Genomic DNA, 14,962 nt, shown 5'->3' on the forward strand with positions numbered 1-14,962 from the left:
ACAAAAAGCTCAAGAGCTCAACACAAAGAGCTCAAGAAGTGTGGCCAATGGACTAGTTTCCTCGTTGTGGCCAACACAAAGCCCACATCCCTCAAGATGTGGCCAGTGGACCACTTTCCTCGTTGTGGCCGAATTCAATTGAAATATAAGGTGGCGGGTTTAGTCCCACTATATTGATCCTGTGCTTTTACAATTCAATGAAAACGCTTTTCCGTGCAACAACGGAATTTAAAGTGTAGAAAAATGGGTGTGACTTGAAATCTTAGCATATATTTGGTATTGTTGTCGTTGCTTTAGAAAACTCGGACACATCAGTGTTACATTGGAAAAATGATGTTTCAAGAAATGTCTTTATTTGTAATCATTTTTTTATAAAATACGGTGCTTCAAGCTACGTCTTAGAAATCGAGAAGGCGTAGTTTGAAGCAATACCGAATTTGATATTTATTGGAGCTACAGCTCATTGCTATCAATAGGGACATGAGGTGACAATGACAAGAACATGATGTGGCACTAGATAATAGGTGTTAGTGCTGAAAATATTTCCTAAAGCATTGGTACCAAACAGAAAACATTGTTGTTGTTCCAGGAAATGTCCTACTTAAGAGCAACATTTTCAAACAAAAACAAAGATAATTTTCTCAGAAAATAGTGCTTCCAACCCATACATCAGTAGCACCGTTTTGAAAATGGTGCTATATCTATACCATTGATGCCAAATATATACTTAAATATTCAGGTTCAAATCATAATTGACATGTGAAGAGATAGATGCATAATACAATTCAAATTTAAAAGCATGAAATAGATTGACTACAAAATAAAATAACAAATCGGAAATAAAAAATTAGGAATTTAATTAATGACAAACAGGCTTTAACTACCTCTAGACACAACATTGATGACTAAAAAAATCATCAGATGTCAAAATTAAAGCATTATGCCATCTCCCTCCCTCACTCCCTCACTCTATTTATAGAGGGGAGAGCTCAAGTCGTGAGAAAGGGAGTAGAGAATGGTGCATGTGAGGTCCATTGGCCTTACCACGGAGAGTCTGTGCATACATTGGTTTGATTTTGCACTTCTGCCAAGTGACATATTTATTGCATTTATCAAATGGTTTGTTGTATGTAACATGTAGAATATGTACAATATTGTTTAAGTGCGCCATTTAAATCTCTTGTATGTTATATGGCCATTACTTTTTTCACCACTAAAAGAAGAAAAAGGTTGGATCAGGAAGAAAATTCTATTCATTCCATTTTATCACCATTATTTGATTATTAATAGTGACTTACACAATATAACAAAAGGATTCGATAGTCCAACGAATCGACCCAACTATTCAACATGAAATCACCTTCTCACCCCTTGTCTGCATTTCTATTTAACCATCTAATAAATGCAATAAATAAGATGGTTAGAATTAGAAATACTCACTCCATTAGATTATAATAGATAAAAAGATCCACAGAATTGAGCTCATTGATTGAATGTCTCACTGTGATTGTAACAGATATTTTGTAGGGACCCATAGGAAATGTAAGTATTCCATTAGGCTAAGTCATCATTTGGGGTGCAAATGGAAACAAATTCTGCTTTTCTACCACTCCCAATAGATTATAAAATCCACTAAATCTGCGGAAATCCAAAAGTTTCTAGGTTCCACAATAGGCATCTTTGTTAGATGCAAATGGTGGAAACCGTGCAAATCCGTAGTGTAATCATGGTTCAAATCTTGCAATTTTAGTCACTAATTCTCTATTCTTGGAGATATATCTTAAGGAAATTGATGTCCAACCATAAGTTCTTAACATGCAAGCACAACTTCATATATAGGAGAAACCATCAATTGTATGTAACTTTCAAAGGCATGCAACAAACAGAATTACCAAATAATTTATGTAACTTTCTGCATATTTACATTGTTTAAGTTTCCCTTTTTCTCTTTATTTTTTTTTTTTTACTATCACTTCTTTCCTAGGGTTTGGGGGAATTTCTGTTGCTACCTATTTATGATAAGGTGCTTTGGGGATCTACTTACTTACCATTGGCACATGCACTAGTAAAAGAAGTTTCCAATGTAGTGTTGCATTTGAAATCATGTGGCTTTAGTTTTAGGTGGAAAACCTGGTTACAACCCAAGTTAATTATTAAAATATATAATTCCATAAGAGAAAAAGCTTACATATTAAAAGAAACACAACATAAGAAAAACAAACATAATATTCAACATACTTGCAAAGATTGATACAATCGTTACATGGACAGAGATTTGAGAATATGAACAAAACAGAGATGAAATGTCTATAAAGGAAATCCTAGAGCCAGAGTGGGTGAGGTGTATATGAAAAAATAAGGAAGAAATTGAAGAGAGAATGTGACAGTCGTTTTAAAGAAACTCATGAATGAGAACTTGATATCCATTTAATTTGACATATTGTGACAGCCATTACATTGATAACTATTAAAATCTTAAGAAGCTTTCAAGACAAAATTTATCAAAACTAGAAGTGTTTATAATAAATATAACCACACGTGTAAAAATCGAGAGGAAAGAGGCCTACCTGTGAAGAATGTGGTGAAAGATAGTTAGTATCCCCACATTCCTCTTTACTTTATAGATAGTATAGATGTTGGGAATAATCCCAATAATTTTTCTTTGTGAAAAAATTATAGAGATTTTCTGTCTCAAATATCAAACGTGCAACAATAATAATACAAGTAACAAAAACAAAGCAAGCAATAGTAGACACTCAATTTTTTACGTGGAAAACTCCTCAATGCGAAGGTAAAAACCATGAGACAGAAGTCCAAACATCTACTATCAGCAATAATAACGGGGTACAATATTTTCTTGTCTAGTTACAACTAGATGATGAACCTCAAAAAAAACTCTTGGATACCAATAACAGAAATCATCATTAAACTGGATAGCAAACAAGAAATTTATCACCAAAGGTGAAAACACAACAATGCAAGCAAGAGAAGATGCTGAAAACGGATTTGTCTTCTTCGTTTCATCCCTTGTAACTCTTCTCCTTCTTCTTCCAAAAAGCCTTCTTCTCTAAACCCCTGTTCTGTTCTCTGATATTTCCTAGAGAGCTATTTTTTGAGTTCAAAGAGTAGAGAGAGTGAAGAGAGCTTTCACCAATTCGTTGGTTAGCCAAGGACGTATTGGCTTGTCTTACAAGCCAATGCCAAAAAGTCTCTTGACTTTTCAATCCTTTGTTTTGTCTTTTCTTTTCTTTTTCTTGTAATTATTAGTGGGTCCCACCTCATAAGCAAGGAACCCCAACAATCTCTCCCTCCCGACTTATGAGGAGGGCTACACCATGCCCAAACCTGTAATGCTTCTACAGTATTCAAACTTTTCTTTCAGTAAGGCCTTGGTCATCATGTCTAACCCATTTTTATCAGTATGAATTTTTTCAAGTTGCACTCTTTAAGAACATTCCGAATCCAGTGATACCTCACATCAATGTGTTTGGACTTAGAATGAGACATTGGATTCTTACACAAGGGAATGGCGCTTTGACTATCACAAAGAAGTGTAAATCATTCTTGCTTCAAACCAAGTTCATTTAAGAATTTCTTCATCCACAATATCTCTTTGCAAGCCTTAGTGACAGTTATATATTCAACTTTTGTAGTTGACAAGGCTACACATTTTTGCAACTTGGACTGCCATGACACTGCTCTCCCAGCAAAAATGAACAAGAAACATGATGTAGACTTTCTAGAGTCAATGCCACTTGCTATATCAGCATCTATAAACCCTTCAAATATAAGTTTACCACTAGAAAAACACAAACATATCTTGGATGTGTCTTCCAAATACTTGAGGAACTATTTCACTGCAAGCCAATGCTCTTTGCCTGGATTGACAAAAATCTACTAACCACACCAACTGCATGTGTTATGTTCAACCTAGTGCAAACCATAACATACATAAGACTTCCTATGGTAGAGGCATAGAGAATGTTCTTCATTTCTTCAATTTCTTTCTCATTTTTGAGCTTTGATCATTAAACAATCTGAAATGATTTGCCAATGGAGTACTAATTGGTTTTGCTTTGTCCATGCAAAATCTCTCAAGGACCTTTTCTATGTAGCTTTTCTGTGACAACCACAATCTCTTGGATTTTCTATCATGTAAGATTTTGATACCCAAGATTTGTTGGGTTGGACCTAAGTCCTTCATGGAGAAAGACTTGCTTAACTATTTCCTTAACCTATCATTTTTTGTCTTATCTTGCCCAACAATCAATATGTCATCAATATATAACAAAAGAATGATAAAATCATCACTAGAAAAATACATAGTGAAAACACAATGATCTGAATCTGTTTTACCTTATCCATGCTCTGTCATAAAAGATTCAAACTTTCGGTACCATTGCCTTGGAGTTTGTTTCAAACCATACAAACTCTTCCTTAGCTTGTAAACCATATGTTCTTTCTCTTTGACTTCAAATCCTTCTAGTTGTTCCATATAGATGTCTTCTTCCAAGTCACCATGGAGAAAAGTTGTTTTGACATCTAATTGTTCAATCTCCAAATCCATACTTGCAGCCAAGGCCAATGTAACGTATTAATGACATTTTTTTACCATTAGAGAGAAACTTTCATCCAAATCAATGTCCTTTTTCTATCAAAATCCCTTCATAACCAATCTTGCATTGTACCTTGGTTGCAAGCTCCTATCTTTATCCTTCAAACTATATACCCATTTGTTCTTGAGTGTTGTTTTACCCTTGGGTAATTCCACCAAATCATAGGTATGACCTCTTGCATAGGTTTGAGCCATTCTTTCTTGTGTTCACTTTCTTGAACCCGCATCTGAAAGCATTATGTACTCATTTGGTGGATATTTTCTTTATGGTTGAAGTTTCCTAGTTGATCTTCTTAATTCAGTTGGTGGCTCTTGAGGGGGCTACTCCCCCTATTAATCATCACCATTAACATTTTCATTGGGAACATTCTCATTATTTTTTGAATTCACATCTCCTTATTTTACATCTCCTCCATCATTTTTGTGCACCAAGGGAGGAGACATTGGATCCAAGTCTACAAGTTCACCATCATCTGCTTGAGGCTTCTCAACTTTTTCAAAGTCTTCAATTGTTTGGTCTTCAAAAAAGACCACATTTCTAATTCTTATAATTTTCTTTCTCACTAGATCCCATAGCCTGTAGCCACACTTTTCATTTGCATATCCCAATAAAACACACTGCTTGGTTTTGTCATCAAGTTTAGATCGTTCATCCTTGGGTATATGCACAAAGGCCCTGCAACCAAATACCTTGAGATGATCATAGGAAATATCTTTTCCTATCCATACCCTTTTAGCAACATCACCATTCAAAAGAACTACATGAGACAAATTAATCAAATACACAATTTTACGCATTCTTTCTCCATAATAACGTTTTGGCAACTTTGCTTGGGACTGCATGCATCTAATTCACTCTAGAATGGTGCGATTCATTCTCTCAGCTACACCATTTTGTTGTGGGGTCTTAAGGATTGATTGTTCATATCGAATGCCATGATTTTTACAATAATTCTAAAATGGGCCTTCATACTCACCACCATTGTCAGTATGAATACACTTGAGAGGTCTACCTATCTCTCTTTCAACCATAGCATGAAAAACTTTAAAAACATCTAGTACTTGATCTTTAGATTTCAAAGCATAAGCCCATACTTTTCTACTATTAGCATCTATGAAAGTAACAAAATAAGATGCACCACCAAGAGTTTTGACTTTCATGGGCCCACAAATATCAGAATGAATTAGTTCTAAAACATGATTTCTTCTACGAGGAGGAGAGTTTTGAAATGAAACTTTGTTTTACTTACCAGCTAAGCAATGAATGCAAGTATTAAAATGCATACCTTTCATGCCAGTTAATAGACTTTTCTTGTTAAGAATTTGCATTCCTTTCTCGCTCATGTGTCACAATCATCTATGCCACAACTCTGTAGAGACTTCCTTCTCTATGGTGCACATTTTGCCTTTGCAAACACGTCCCTGTGTACGGTAGAGAGTGCAATACCTGTTGCCTTTCTCTATCGCTAGAGACCCCTTTGATAGTCTCCATTTTTCATTGCCAAATTGATTATTAAAATCCTCTTTTAACTTTCCAGCTGAAATCATATTTAAGCAGAGATCTGGAACATGCCTGACATCCTTGAGAACTAATTTACAACCTACGTCAGTCTCAAGGTAAATATCACCCCTACCCATAATTTTGGAAATTCCACTATTTTCCATTCTCACATCACAAAAATCACTTATACTGTAAGAGATGAAATATTCCTTGTGAAGAGTAGCATGATAGGAAGCACCCATATCAATAATCCAATCCGTGTCATGACATGCTAAATTAATGCATGACTCTTCACAGCCTGTGAGAATAATGATATCTCCACTTGTAACTATAGTGGTGCCCTTTTCCTCATTTCTATCACTTTCTTTCCTATCTTTCTTATTGTCCCTTTTCAGTTTCCAACACTCACTCTTGTAATGACCTTGTTTTTTGCAATGAAAGCATGTAATGCCCTTCCTTGACTTGGACTTGCCTCTAGACTTGTCACGGCTATGTGGACCTTTGCTTTGGCTTCTACCCCGACTTTCTGTAAGGAGAGCATCTGGTTTTGAGTCCACTGATTTTCTCCTAATTTCTTCATTTAGCAAACTACTTCTTACCATACTTGTTGTCACTATTCCATCAGGTGCAGAGTTGTTGATAAATACCACTAATGTTTCCCAACTTTTCGACAATGAACTAAGTAATAATAGAGCTTGAAGCTCATCATCTAACACAATTTTCATTGAAGCTAATTGATTTTACAATATCTTGCATTTGATTCAAGTGTTTGGTGATAGGTGCACCTTCATTATACTTCAGATTTACAAGCTTTTTAATTAGGAAAGCCTTATTATCGACGATTTCCTTCTCATACAATTCTTATAACTTGTTCCTAAGTGGAACAATTGAGGTTTCATTTGCTACAAGGTGATAGACATTATCATCCAACCATTGTCTAATAAAAGCAACGACTTTCAAGTGAAGGAGTTCCCAATCCTCATTGGATATGTCTTTCGGCTTACCATTTTCACTTCTCATAGGTGCATACAGATCTCTAGAAAGCAACAAATCCTTCATTTTTTGTTTCCAGGGAGACCAATTTCTTTCATTTAGTAAAATCATTCTAACCGAACTTCCTTCCATGATTTATACAAGAATCAAATATGCTCTGATACCAGTTTGTTGGGAATAATCCCAATAATTTTTCTTTGTGAAAAAATCATAGAGATTTTCTGTCTCAAATATCAAGCATGCAACAATAATAATAAAAAAGTAACAAAAACATAACAAGCAATAGTAGACACCAATTTTTTTACGTGGAAAACCCTTCAATGCGAGGATAAAATCCACGAGACAGAAGTCCAAACATCTACTATCAACAACAATAATGGAGTATAATGTTTTCTTGTCTAGTTACAACTAGATGATGAACCTCAAGAAAACTCTTGGATACCAATAACAAAAATCATCATTAAATTGGACAGCAAACAAGAAATTTCTCACCAAAGGTAAAAACACAATAATGCAAGCAAGAGGAGATGCTGAAAATGAATTTGTCTTCTTCTTCGTTTCGACTCTTATAACTCTTCTTCTTCTTCTTCCAAAAAGCCTTCTTCTCTAAACCCCTGTTCTGTTCTCTGATATTTCGTAGAGAGCTAATTTTGGAATTCAAAGAGTAGAGAGAGTGAAGATAACTTTCACCAATTTGTTGATTTGCCAAGGGCGTATTGATTCTCTTATAAGCCAATGCCAAAAAGTCTATAGACTTTTCAATCTTTTTTTTTTTTTTTTTTTCTTATTTTCTTTTTCTTATAATTATTTGTGGATCCCACCTCATAAGGAGGTTACTTGTCTTCCGGCTTCAGACGGAAATAACGTAACGTAAAGAGAGCAGCGGGAGAGGAAGAAAAGAAGGATCTAGAAGCAACTTGAAGATTAGGATAATAAGTAGCCACGTGTGCAAAAATCTTTTGACAGTTAGAGCTCTTCAAGTTGGCTTGTCTTCCAGCTGGCAATAGCGATAAATCACATGTAGCAAGTAGGAATTGCCCTCTTCCTTCTGGAATTTAAGGTTTTAAACCTCGCTGAAACGAATTCTGATTAGCTGAACGCATTTGCTGTGTTCAGCGGGCTGTGGAACAATGATGAAGTTCCACGCCAAGTAATGAATTCATGGGCCCATGTATTTTATTCCTGACGTTGAGCCTTATCATTCGTTCCACAGTCCGCTGAACGCAGCAAAACCTTGCTCCGCTGAGACGGTCCTCAATTACGGACTTGTTGTGGGTTTTGGATGGGCTTGGACCCAGCTTGCGACAAAACTGAAACAAGAATTGTATTTCTTGTTTGAGAACTTAAAATAAGAAGATAGCTTCCGGTTCAAGGCAAATATTTCCAGACCCCTCCTTTTCTTCCTTACTCTGCTTAGGGTTTCGTCTCAGTCTCTGACTATCTCAGCTTTCGTTTTTGCTTTGCACATCTGCAGGTTTATGTGAGTTGTGATTATTTCTGTGTTGCAGTGGTTCGTGAAGAGCGATAACCAGTGAATGATGGAAGGAAATACAAAGGAACGGAAGAAATCGAACGATGAAGATAGCATGAGGGAGGTAAAAGACATGCTAATAAGCAATTTACCCCACCACATAATCCTCCATATCCTCTTCTTCCTCGACATGAAGCATGTTGCTCGGACCAGCATTTTGTCCAGAAGATGGAGACACCGTTGCAAATCTCTTCAGTACCTAAACTTTGACCACAACCTATTCTCTTCGTTTTATTCGATCGGACAGAGGAGTAGGAGAGAGCAATCCTTTACGAATTTCGTGTCCAGGGTACTGCTGCTTCGTAACCACACAACTGACATAGTGAAGTTCAATATCTCCTGTGACGAACATTGTTGTGTTGACAGCCTCGCTACATGGATCCTCGTTGCGATAAGCTATAATATTCAAGAACTTCAACTTCAAGCTTTTCGTGATAAAGATATTCGATTACCCCGTGAGATATACACCTGCAATTTCTTGCAGACGCTGAAGTTGAAATCTAATTCATTAAGACTTTCTGCTCTAACTTTACCCGGTTCAGTGAGTTTACCTCTACTTAAATACCTATCTTTTGAGTCAATTAGTTTCATGAATGATAAGTCGATAAGCAACTTCCTCTCGGGGTGTCCTGTCTTGGAAAAATTGTTCTTTGACTACTGCAATTTTCGTCCTTTGAAGTATCTCCTCATTAGTTCTCTTCAACTTAAGGAGTTGGTTATAGATACTGATGACGATTATGACAGCGAGTGCCACTTCAAGATAGATACACCCAACCTAAAGTATTTCAGATGCGGAGGATCCATGAGAAATGAGTATACTCTACTGGACATGCCTTCTCTGGACAAGGCTAACATTGGAATGAGAATTGAAGATGAGATCTATATAATGTATGATCACATGGAGACGGACATAGCGATGGCGGTGTCGATACTTAGGTCGCTCAGAGAAGAATATGCTCAACGCATGATGAAGATTCTTAGAAGTCTTGGCAAAGCAAAAGCTCTAACCTTGTCACCTTGGACGCTTGAGGTATTATTTCCTTTTCCTTTTCTTTTAATTGAATTAGTAAAATAACATAGCATGGACCTACTCATCACCATCATCATCATCATCATCTGTTCCCTTCACTCACCGACGATATCATTAGTTTTAGGCTTTTAGCCATGGGGGCAACTTGGGCCCGCTTAGCTCTAACCCAATCTAAGCCCCAATCAAATTGCATTTGCCTCTGCGGGGTGCTTGTAATTTTTTTCCCTCTTTTCTTTTGCAACTTTTAGTAGTGGGTTCTTCAGAATTCAGATTGAAGATATAATCTGTATTCGGTTGTTCATCATCCATAAATACCTAGCCAACTATTTCATTTATTGGATTAAAAGTGGCACTTCATACAAGTCATAAATTTAATCAGTGAAGGATGAGAGTTGAAAGATTGACTTCCATAGAGAAGTGAAAAGGATATTTCTTTCATTTCATTTTTTCCTTTTTTGGTGTGGGGAGTGGCAAGGAAAATGAGTATGAGAAAAATGTCTGTTAAACTATTGAACCTCCTCTTTCTTTTCTTTCTTTTTTATACTTGTTATATTTTTGCAAATGCTTTCATAATTTAATAATGGGTGTAGAACAACTTAACAGAATGGAATGACATAACAGAAAAACAAGATTCATGTAGCCAACCCCATATAGTTAGGACAAGGCTTAGATGATGATGATGATGATATTTGTGCAAATGCTGAGATGGTAATATCAACATAAAGAAATTTTCTCAATCATGGAGTCTAAATTTTACAACTCAAGGATATTTAGATGAATCTATACCATCAAAGTATAATTTGACTTTTCAATTGTACATAAAGATTTTCTTAACATGATATTAATTAGAGATGTTAGAAACTGTTAAGCGTGTACAGAGATCCAAATTAGTTCCTCAAAATGTTATTAAAAATTAGAAATAATTAATGTGCTAGATAACTCAGCATACCACATTCTCTGGTGTATCTTCTTCAGAATAACATTGCTAATTGCTTGAGGGACTTCTATGTTGGCAACTTTGTAGTTTGATTTTTTTTTTTTTTTTTTTTTTTTGATGAATGAACTTTGTAGTTTGATGTACACATTATATAATTCATGAGTTATGCTTCTTGATCTCTGTAATATGCAAAAATTAAATGGCACAAAAATGTTCTATAGACTTAAGTATTGGGTTTATTAGTGAAAAATCTACTAAGAACTGGCTTCAAGTTCTCAAGGGATTCATCTGAACCAGAGAGCACATGCTTATGCTCTGACTGCTTCAATTGTTTAGTGGAAGTGGGGTATCTGTTTTATACAGTAATAGATAAATTGTATTTTTTTTTATTTTTTGCCTCATAGTTGCACAGTTATCTAAATGGATTAGTTTATCCTTTTTTCTATCGGTTAAGTTTGCCTCAGGAGCTCCAGCTGTATTAGAACAAGTTCACATTCCATTTTGTAATCTTAGATGCTTGAGGCTGACAACAATGTGTAGCACTGCATCCTTACGTTTAATAAGATACTTGCTTGAAATTTCTCCTATTATAGAAGTCCTTGTGATGGAATTAATGCAGGTATTAGCTAAGCACTTTTGTCTCAGGCGTATTGCGTCTTTTATCCATCAATTCACGTTTGAGCTATGTCAGCTTATTGTCTTTTATATATTTGGACTTTCATTCAGCAATGCTGCCCATCAGATATAAGGAGGATCCTCGTTATGGTAATCATCTGGCATCTAGTACTTTATATATTAGATTTTATCTTTATTAGGTTAATTAATATAAGTCTATTGAGGTACATTGTTTAACTAACATGTCTTGCTTGTTGTATAGAAATCGTTTTATTCCAGAAGCATTGGAAGAGGTTCGGAACCAGAGTTCACATTGTGTCATCTCAAGTCTGTTGAGATCTCAAATTTTCTAGGATGTGAGAATGAACTCCGGTTTTTGAAGTTTTTGATGAAGAATGCAACGAAGTTGGAAAAAATCATAATCACTTCTTCAAATCAGGCAACTGTTAGACAGAAAACGAAATGGAGGAAGAAGATAAAATCGTTTCTGCATGACTCTCCTCATATTATGACAGTCGTCACCTAAATCTTCCATGAGTACGTATGGAGCTTATTATGTCTTTGGTCATGGGCCTAAATTTCCACTTGTCAGGATTCTTCTGAAACCTTCATGTCTTCAACCTGTTATGTGAATGTCTTAGTTGTAGTACCTTCTATATGTTATCTGATGATCACCATAAAGCTGACATACATAGCAGTAACAAAAATGCTGTGGCAAGTTTTCACTTAGTAAAGGGCTGGATGAGGCAGTCCTCTAATCCTTCTCAGAGTTTCTGAAATAAGCATGTTTTAAGCTTTAATTCAAGAGCTTTAACATTCAAGAGATAATGTTGTCTGATATGGCGACTATAATGAGGATTCCTTTTTTTCTTCCACTTTGACCGAATGAATTAAGAATTGTTATATTTTGAATGTATGGCATCTGATAATAAACAATTTAGTATTTTCAATTGCAAAAGCATTGCTAGAAATATATTTTGATCTAAATTCCATTTAATTGGATGGAGAATAAGCACTCCCATTTGCCAAATAGATTTTTTTGGTATAAGTTTTCCAAATAGGTTGAAGCTCATCATTTATGAAAGTAGAAGATACCTGTTATCAGTGACATTTATTGGTAAAAATTTGCCAAACAGAAAGGATGGTCTGAGATACATCCTTCCTCTCTGATTGGAATTTTTAATGATATTTGTGCATAAAAAAAGTTATCAAACTTGAAGAACAATATAGAAAGTGACAAGTTTCTGAGTTGGATAGCTACTGCTTTCTACTATTTGTGGTATGTTAGGAATGTTTTTGTTTTAGTAACAAACAAAATAATTGTTATGTGGATACTGGATGGTGAATCCTACTAATCAAGTAATATATGAAATACAACAGTTTTTTGTTAGGAATGTTTTTGTTTTAGTAACAAACAAAAAAAATTGTTATGTGGATACTGGATAGTGAATCCTACTAATCAAGTAATATATGAAATACAACAGTTTTTTGGTTACTAGGGACTCTTTTCAGGTAAGTACCGAACAAGGATGACAGAACTACTTTTTCCAGCAATGATCTGGGATCAGTTAGTTTATAATAAATCTGATGGAGTTGCTGATCAGGAACAAATGTGATTCAGGAGTGAATGGTAGTAGTCAAGGATTTTGCAGTTTTGTTATCAACTCAAAAAAAAGTTTGGTTTTGTTGGCTATTCTAATGAAAGTTTTCTGGTTTCTGCAGGGGCTTTTTTGGGAGGTGCTGGAAACTGAATCAAGGCAAAAGTTCTATGTTTTGCATGGAAGAATATTCATTCCGATTCCGATTCTCTTTTGTCTATCACGGTCCTGCTGGTCTATTTTGCACTGTATAAAGCAAATTAAACAGTCTTCTGATAGTGTTTTTTAAATATATTTGTAGGAGAATTAATAGGGCAGTTCATACTATGGCTCAGCATGCTAGAGATTCTGTGTCTGATAGGATTAGTTATCTTCCAGACTGGTTGCTTTCTGATGTAAAATCTTCTATTTTAGTTTAATCATAAAAAAAAAAAAAAAAAAAAACCTTATCCTATTCCTACCTAGCCAACTTAGGTTGTGTTTTTGTACCATTGTTGTTTCTACCTGCAATGTTTGGGTTGGTCAATACAAATTTGTGAGAAGATATTTTTCCAATGGTCTTTTAGTTGAAGTGACTATCAGATAAAGAGGCATTTATGAAAAAATTGTATTGATCAACCCTAGACACCCAGGTTGAAGGAAAAAGAAGGAAAACCTGTACAAACCTAACCTTGGATAGGTTTCCCTTCCTTTCCTTGTCTCAGCCTTTGGGAGAAAATGGCAAATGGGCTACCCCCCAACTAAGATATGAAGATTGCCGTGCAAATTTTGTACAAAATTGCAAATTTTGCAAATGAGGCAAGTGTTAATTTTGTTGCATGGAGTGCAAATAAATGAACTTGGTTTGACATGATTTCTTTGTTATATGTAAATGATTTCTTGAAAAGGCAAGAAATGAGGGCTGTCAATGGGGCGGATATCGGCCCAATTCTATTATAGGGCATCTAGTATGAATCCACATGCTCTTTTTTTATAGACAGGTGGAGAAGATGATCAATATGGGGTCTTATTGACTCGCTTATCAAAAACATGAGTTGCTAACCCCATACAGGACCATTAATCTGAATTATTTTAATTTTTTAATTATTTATATTAGACATTTAGGTTAGGCTTTTTATTTGATTTAAGAGACTTACCCTGTCTTATCCAAAGAATGACCCCATATTAAGGGGCAACTACATTATCATTTAATTTGAAATTTACTATTTAACTATAAAAAAATAAATTAAAAAAATTAATATGGGTCTTCCATCTTTGTAATTGACAATCTATTCTGACCTATTTTGTTTGAAAATCATTATTAATTTATTTTGTTTTTAATATGATTTAAGAGATTAAATGAGGTCTTATTTGTAACCAGTAACCCACTTTAATTGGTATTTATTATTTATTTGATAAATTTATTTTTAAAAGCTAAATTAGGTTATGCTTCCAAAAAAAAGTTAAAATCTATTTTGCAATTAATAAACTATTTCATCTCAAACCATTTGTATTAATTGTTTAGTCATTTTTATGAATTTCATTTATTTTTATTTTATTCATTTAATATTTTGAAGTTAAATTATTTGTTTAATTGTTACTCTTGAAATGGTTATGTTTGAATAAAATTCAGTTACTACCATGGCATTTGAAGTGGCCATTTTTTAGGGATTATGATGCTATGTGTGAATTTTAAGAGAGTGGAGTTATCATTTTTTTTGTGAATGGATACTTTTTTAAGAATGACAGTTTAACATCTTCTGAGATTCTATCTATTAAAATTTTACAATGCCATGTGTCTGAAGGGTGGAGGTTGTTGCCCGAAGACCTTCCTTTAATATATATGAGAGAATGATCCCATACTAAGTAGGGGCTAGTATTTTTTTGATAATTTTTATTTTGTTTAAGTAAAAAATGTCTAACTTTTTATTATTATTTCTTTATTCTTTAAAGATTATTTGTATTGTAATATTTAGTTAATTAATTATTGTTGTAATTATTAGGTATTTAATTATTGATTTTATTATCATAATAATTATTACAATTAAAATCTTTAGTGTAGAAGTTTAAAGATAAATCAAAATGTAATATTTACTTAATTATTTAATTAAATATTAATATTATTTTTAATTAGTAATGGTGATGATTATTTTCTTATATTCT

The 14,962-nt window shown here is 34.4% G+C and overlaps 1 protein-coding gene across 7 annotated transcripts; it reads left to right on the plus strand.

Moving 5' to 3' along the window:
• The first annotated feature begins 8,194 nt into the window (after positions 1-8,194).
• On the plus strand, positions 8,195-13,286 carry LOC148877921 (F-box/LRR-repeat protein At3g26922-like). 7 transcript variants are annotated; one of them, XR_016099606.1, is made up of 6 exons: positions 8,195-8,482; positions 8,584-9,670; positions 11,334-11,372; positions 11,485-11,759; positions 12,735-12,852; positions 12,945-13,286. XR_016099606.1 is itself a non-coding variant. In XM_088946630.1 (6 exons), exons 2-5 carry the CDS (start codon positions 8,645-8,647, stop codon positions 11,746-11,748), a joined length of 1,494 nt encoding a protein of 497 aa, XP_088802756.1. In that variant the 5' UTR covers positions 8,195-8,482; positions 8,584-8,644; the 3' UTR covers positions 11,749-11,759; positions 12,945-13,162. The 7 variants fall into 7 exon arrangements, 5 of the variants coding, with proteins under 5 accessions (XP_088802756.1, XP_088802715.1, XP_088802745.1 ...); XM_088946630.1 differs by lacking the exon at positions 12,735-12,852 and adding an exon at positions 11,062-11,226 and having other exon boundaries at positions 12,945-13,162; XR_016099607.1 differs by having other exon boundaries at positions 8,448-8,482; positions 8,618-9,670; positions 12,707-12,852.
• Positions 13,287-14,962: the final 1,676 nt, after the last annotated feature.

This window comes from Nelumbo lutea, chromosome 1 (assembly GCF_056320005.1).
Source record: "Nelumbo lutea isolate HS-2025 chromosome 1, American lotus-T2T, whole genome shotgun sequence".
Taxonomy (NCBI): domain Eukaryota; kingdom Viridiplantae; phylum Streptophyta; class Magnoliopsida; order Proteales; family Nelumbonaceae; genus Nelumbo; species Nelumbo lutea.

Bases quoted from the DNA above. Each gene is read 5' to 3' on its own strand.
- LOC148877921 (XM_088946630.1), top strand. From the start codon at position 8,645: ATGATGGAAGGAAATACAAAGGAACGGAAGAAATCGAACGATGAAGAT. The intron at 9,671-11,061 runs GTATTATTTCCT...CTATCGGTTAAG, and splicing joins TGTCACCTTGGACGCTTGAG to TTTGCCTCAGGAGCTCCAGC. The intron at 11,373-11,484 runs GTAATCATCTGG...CTTGTTGTATAG, and splicing joins TAAGGAGGATCCTCGTTATG to AAATCGTTTTATTCCAGAAG.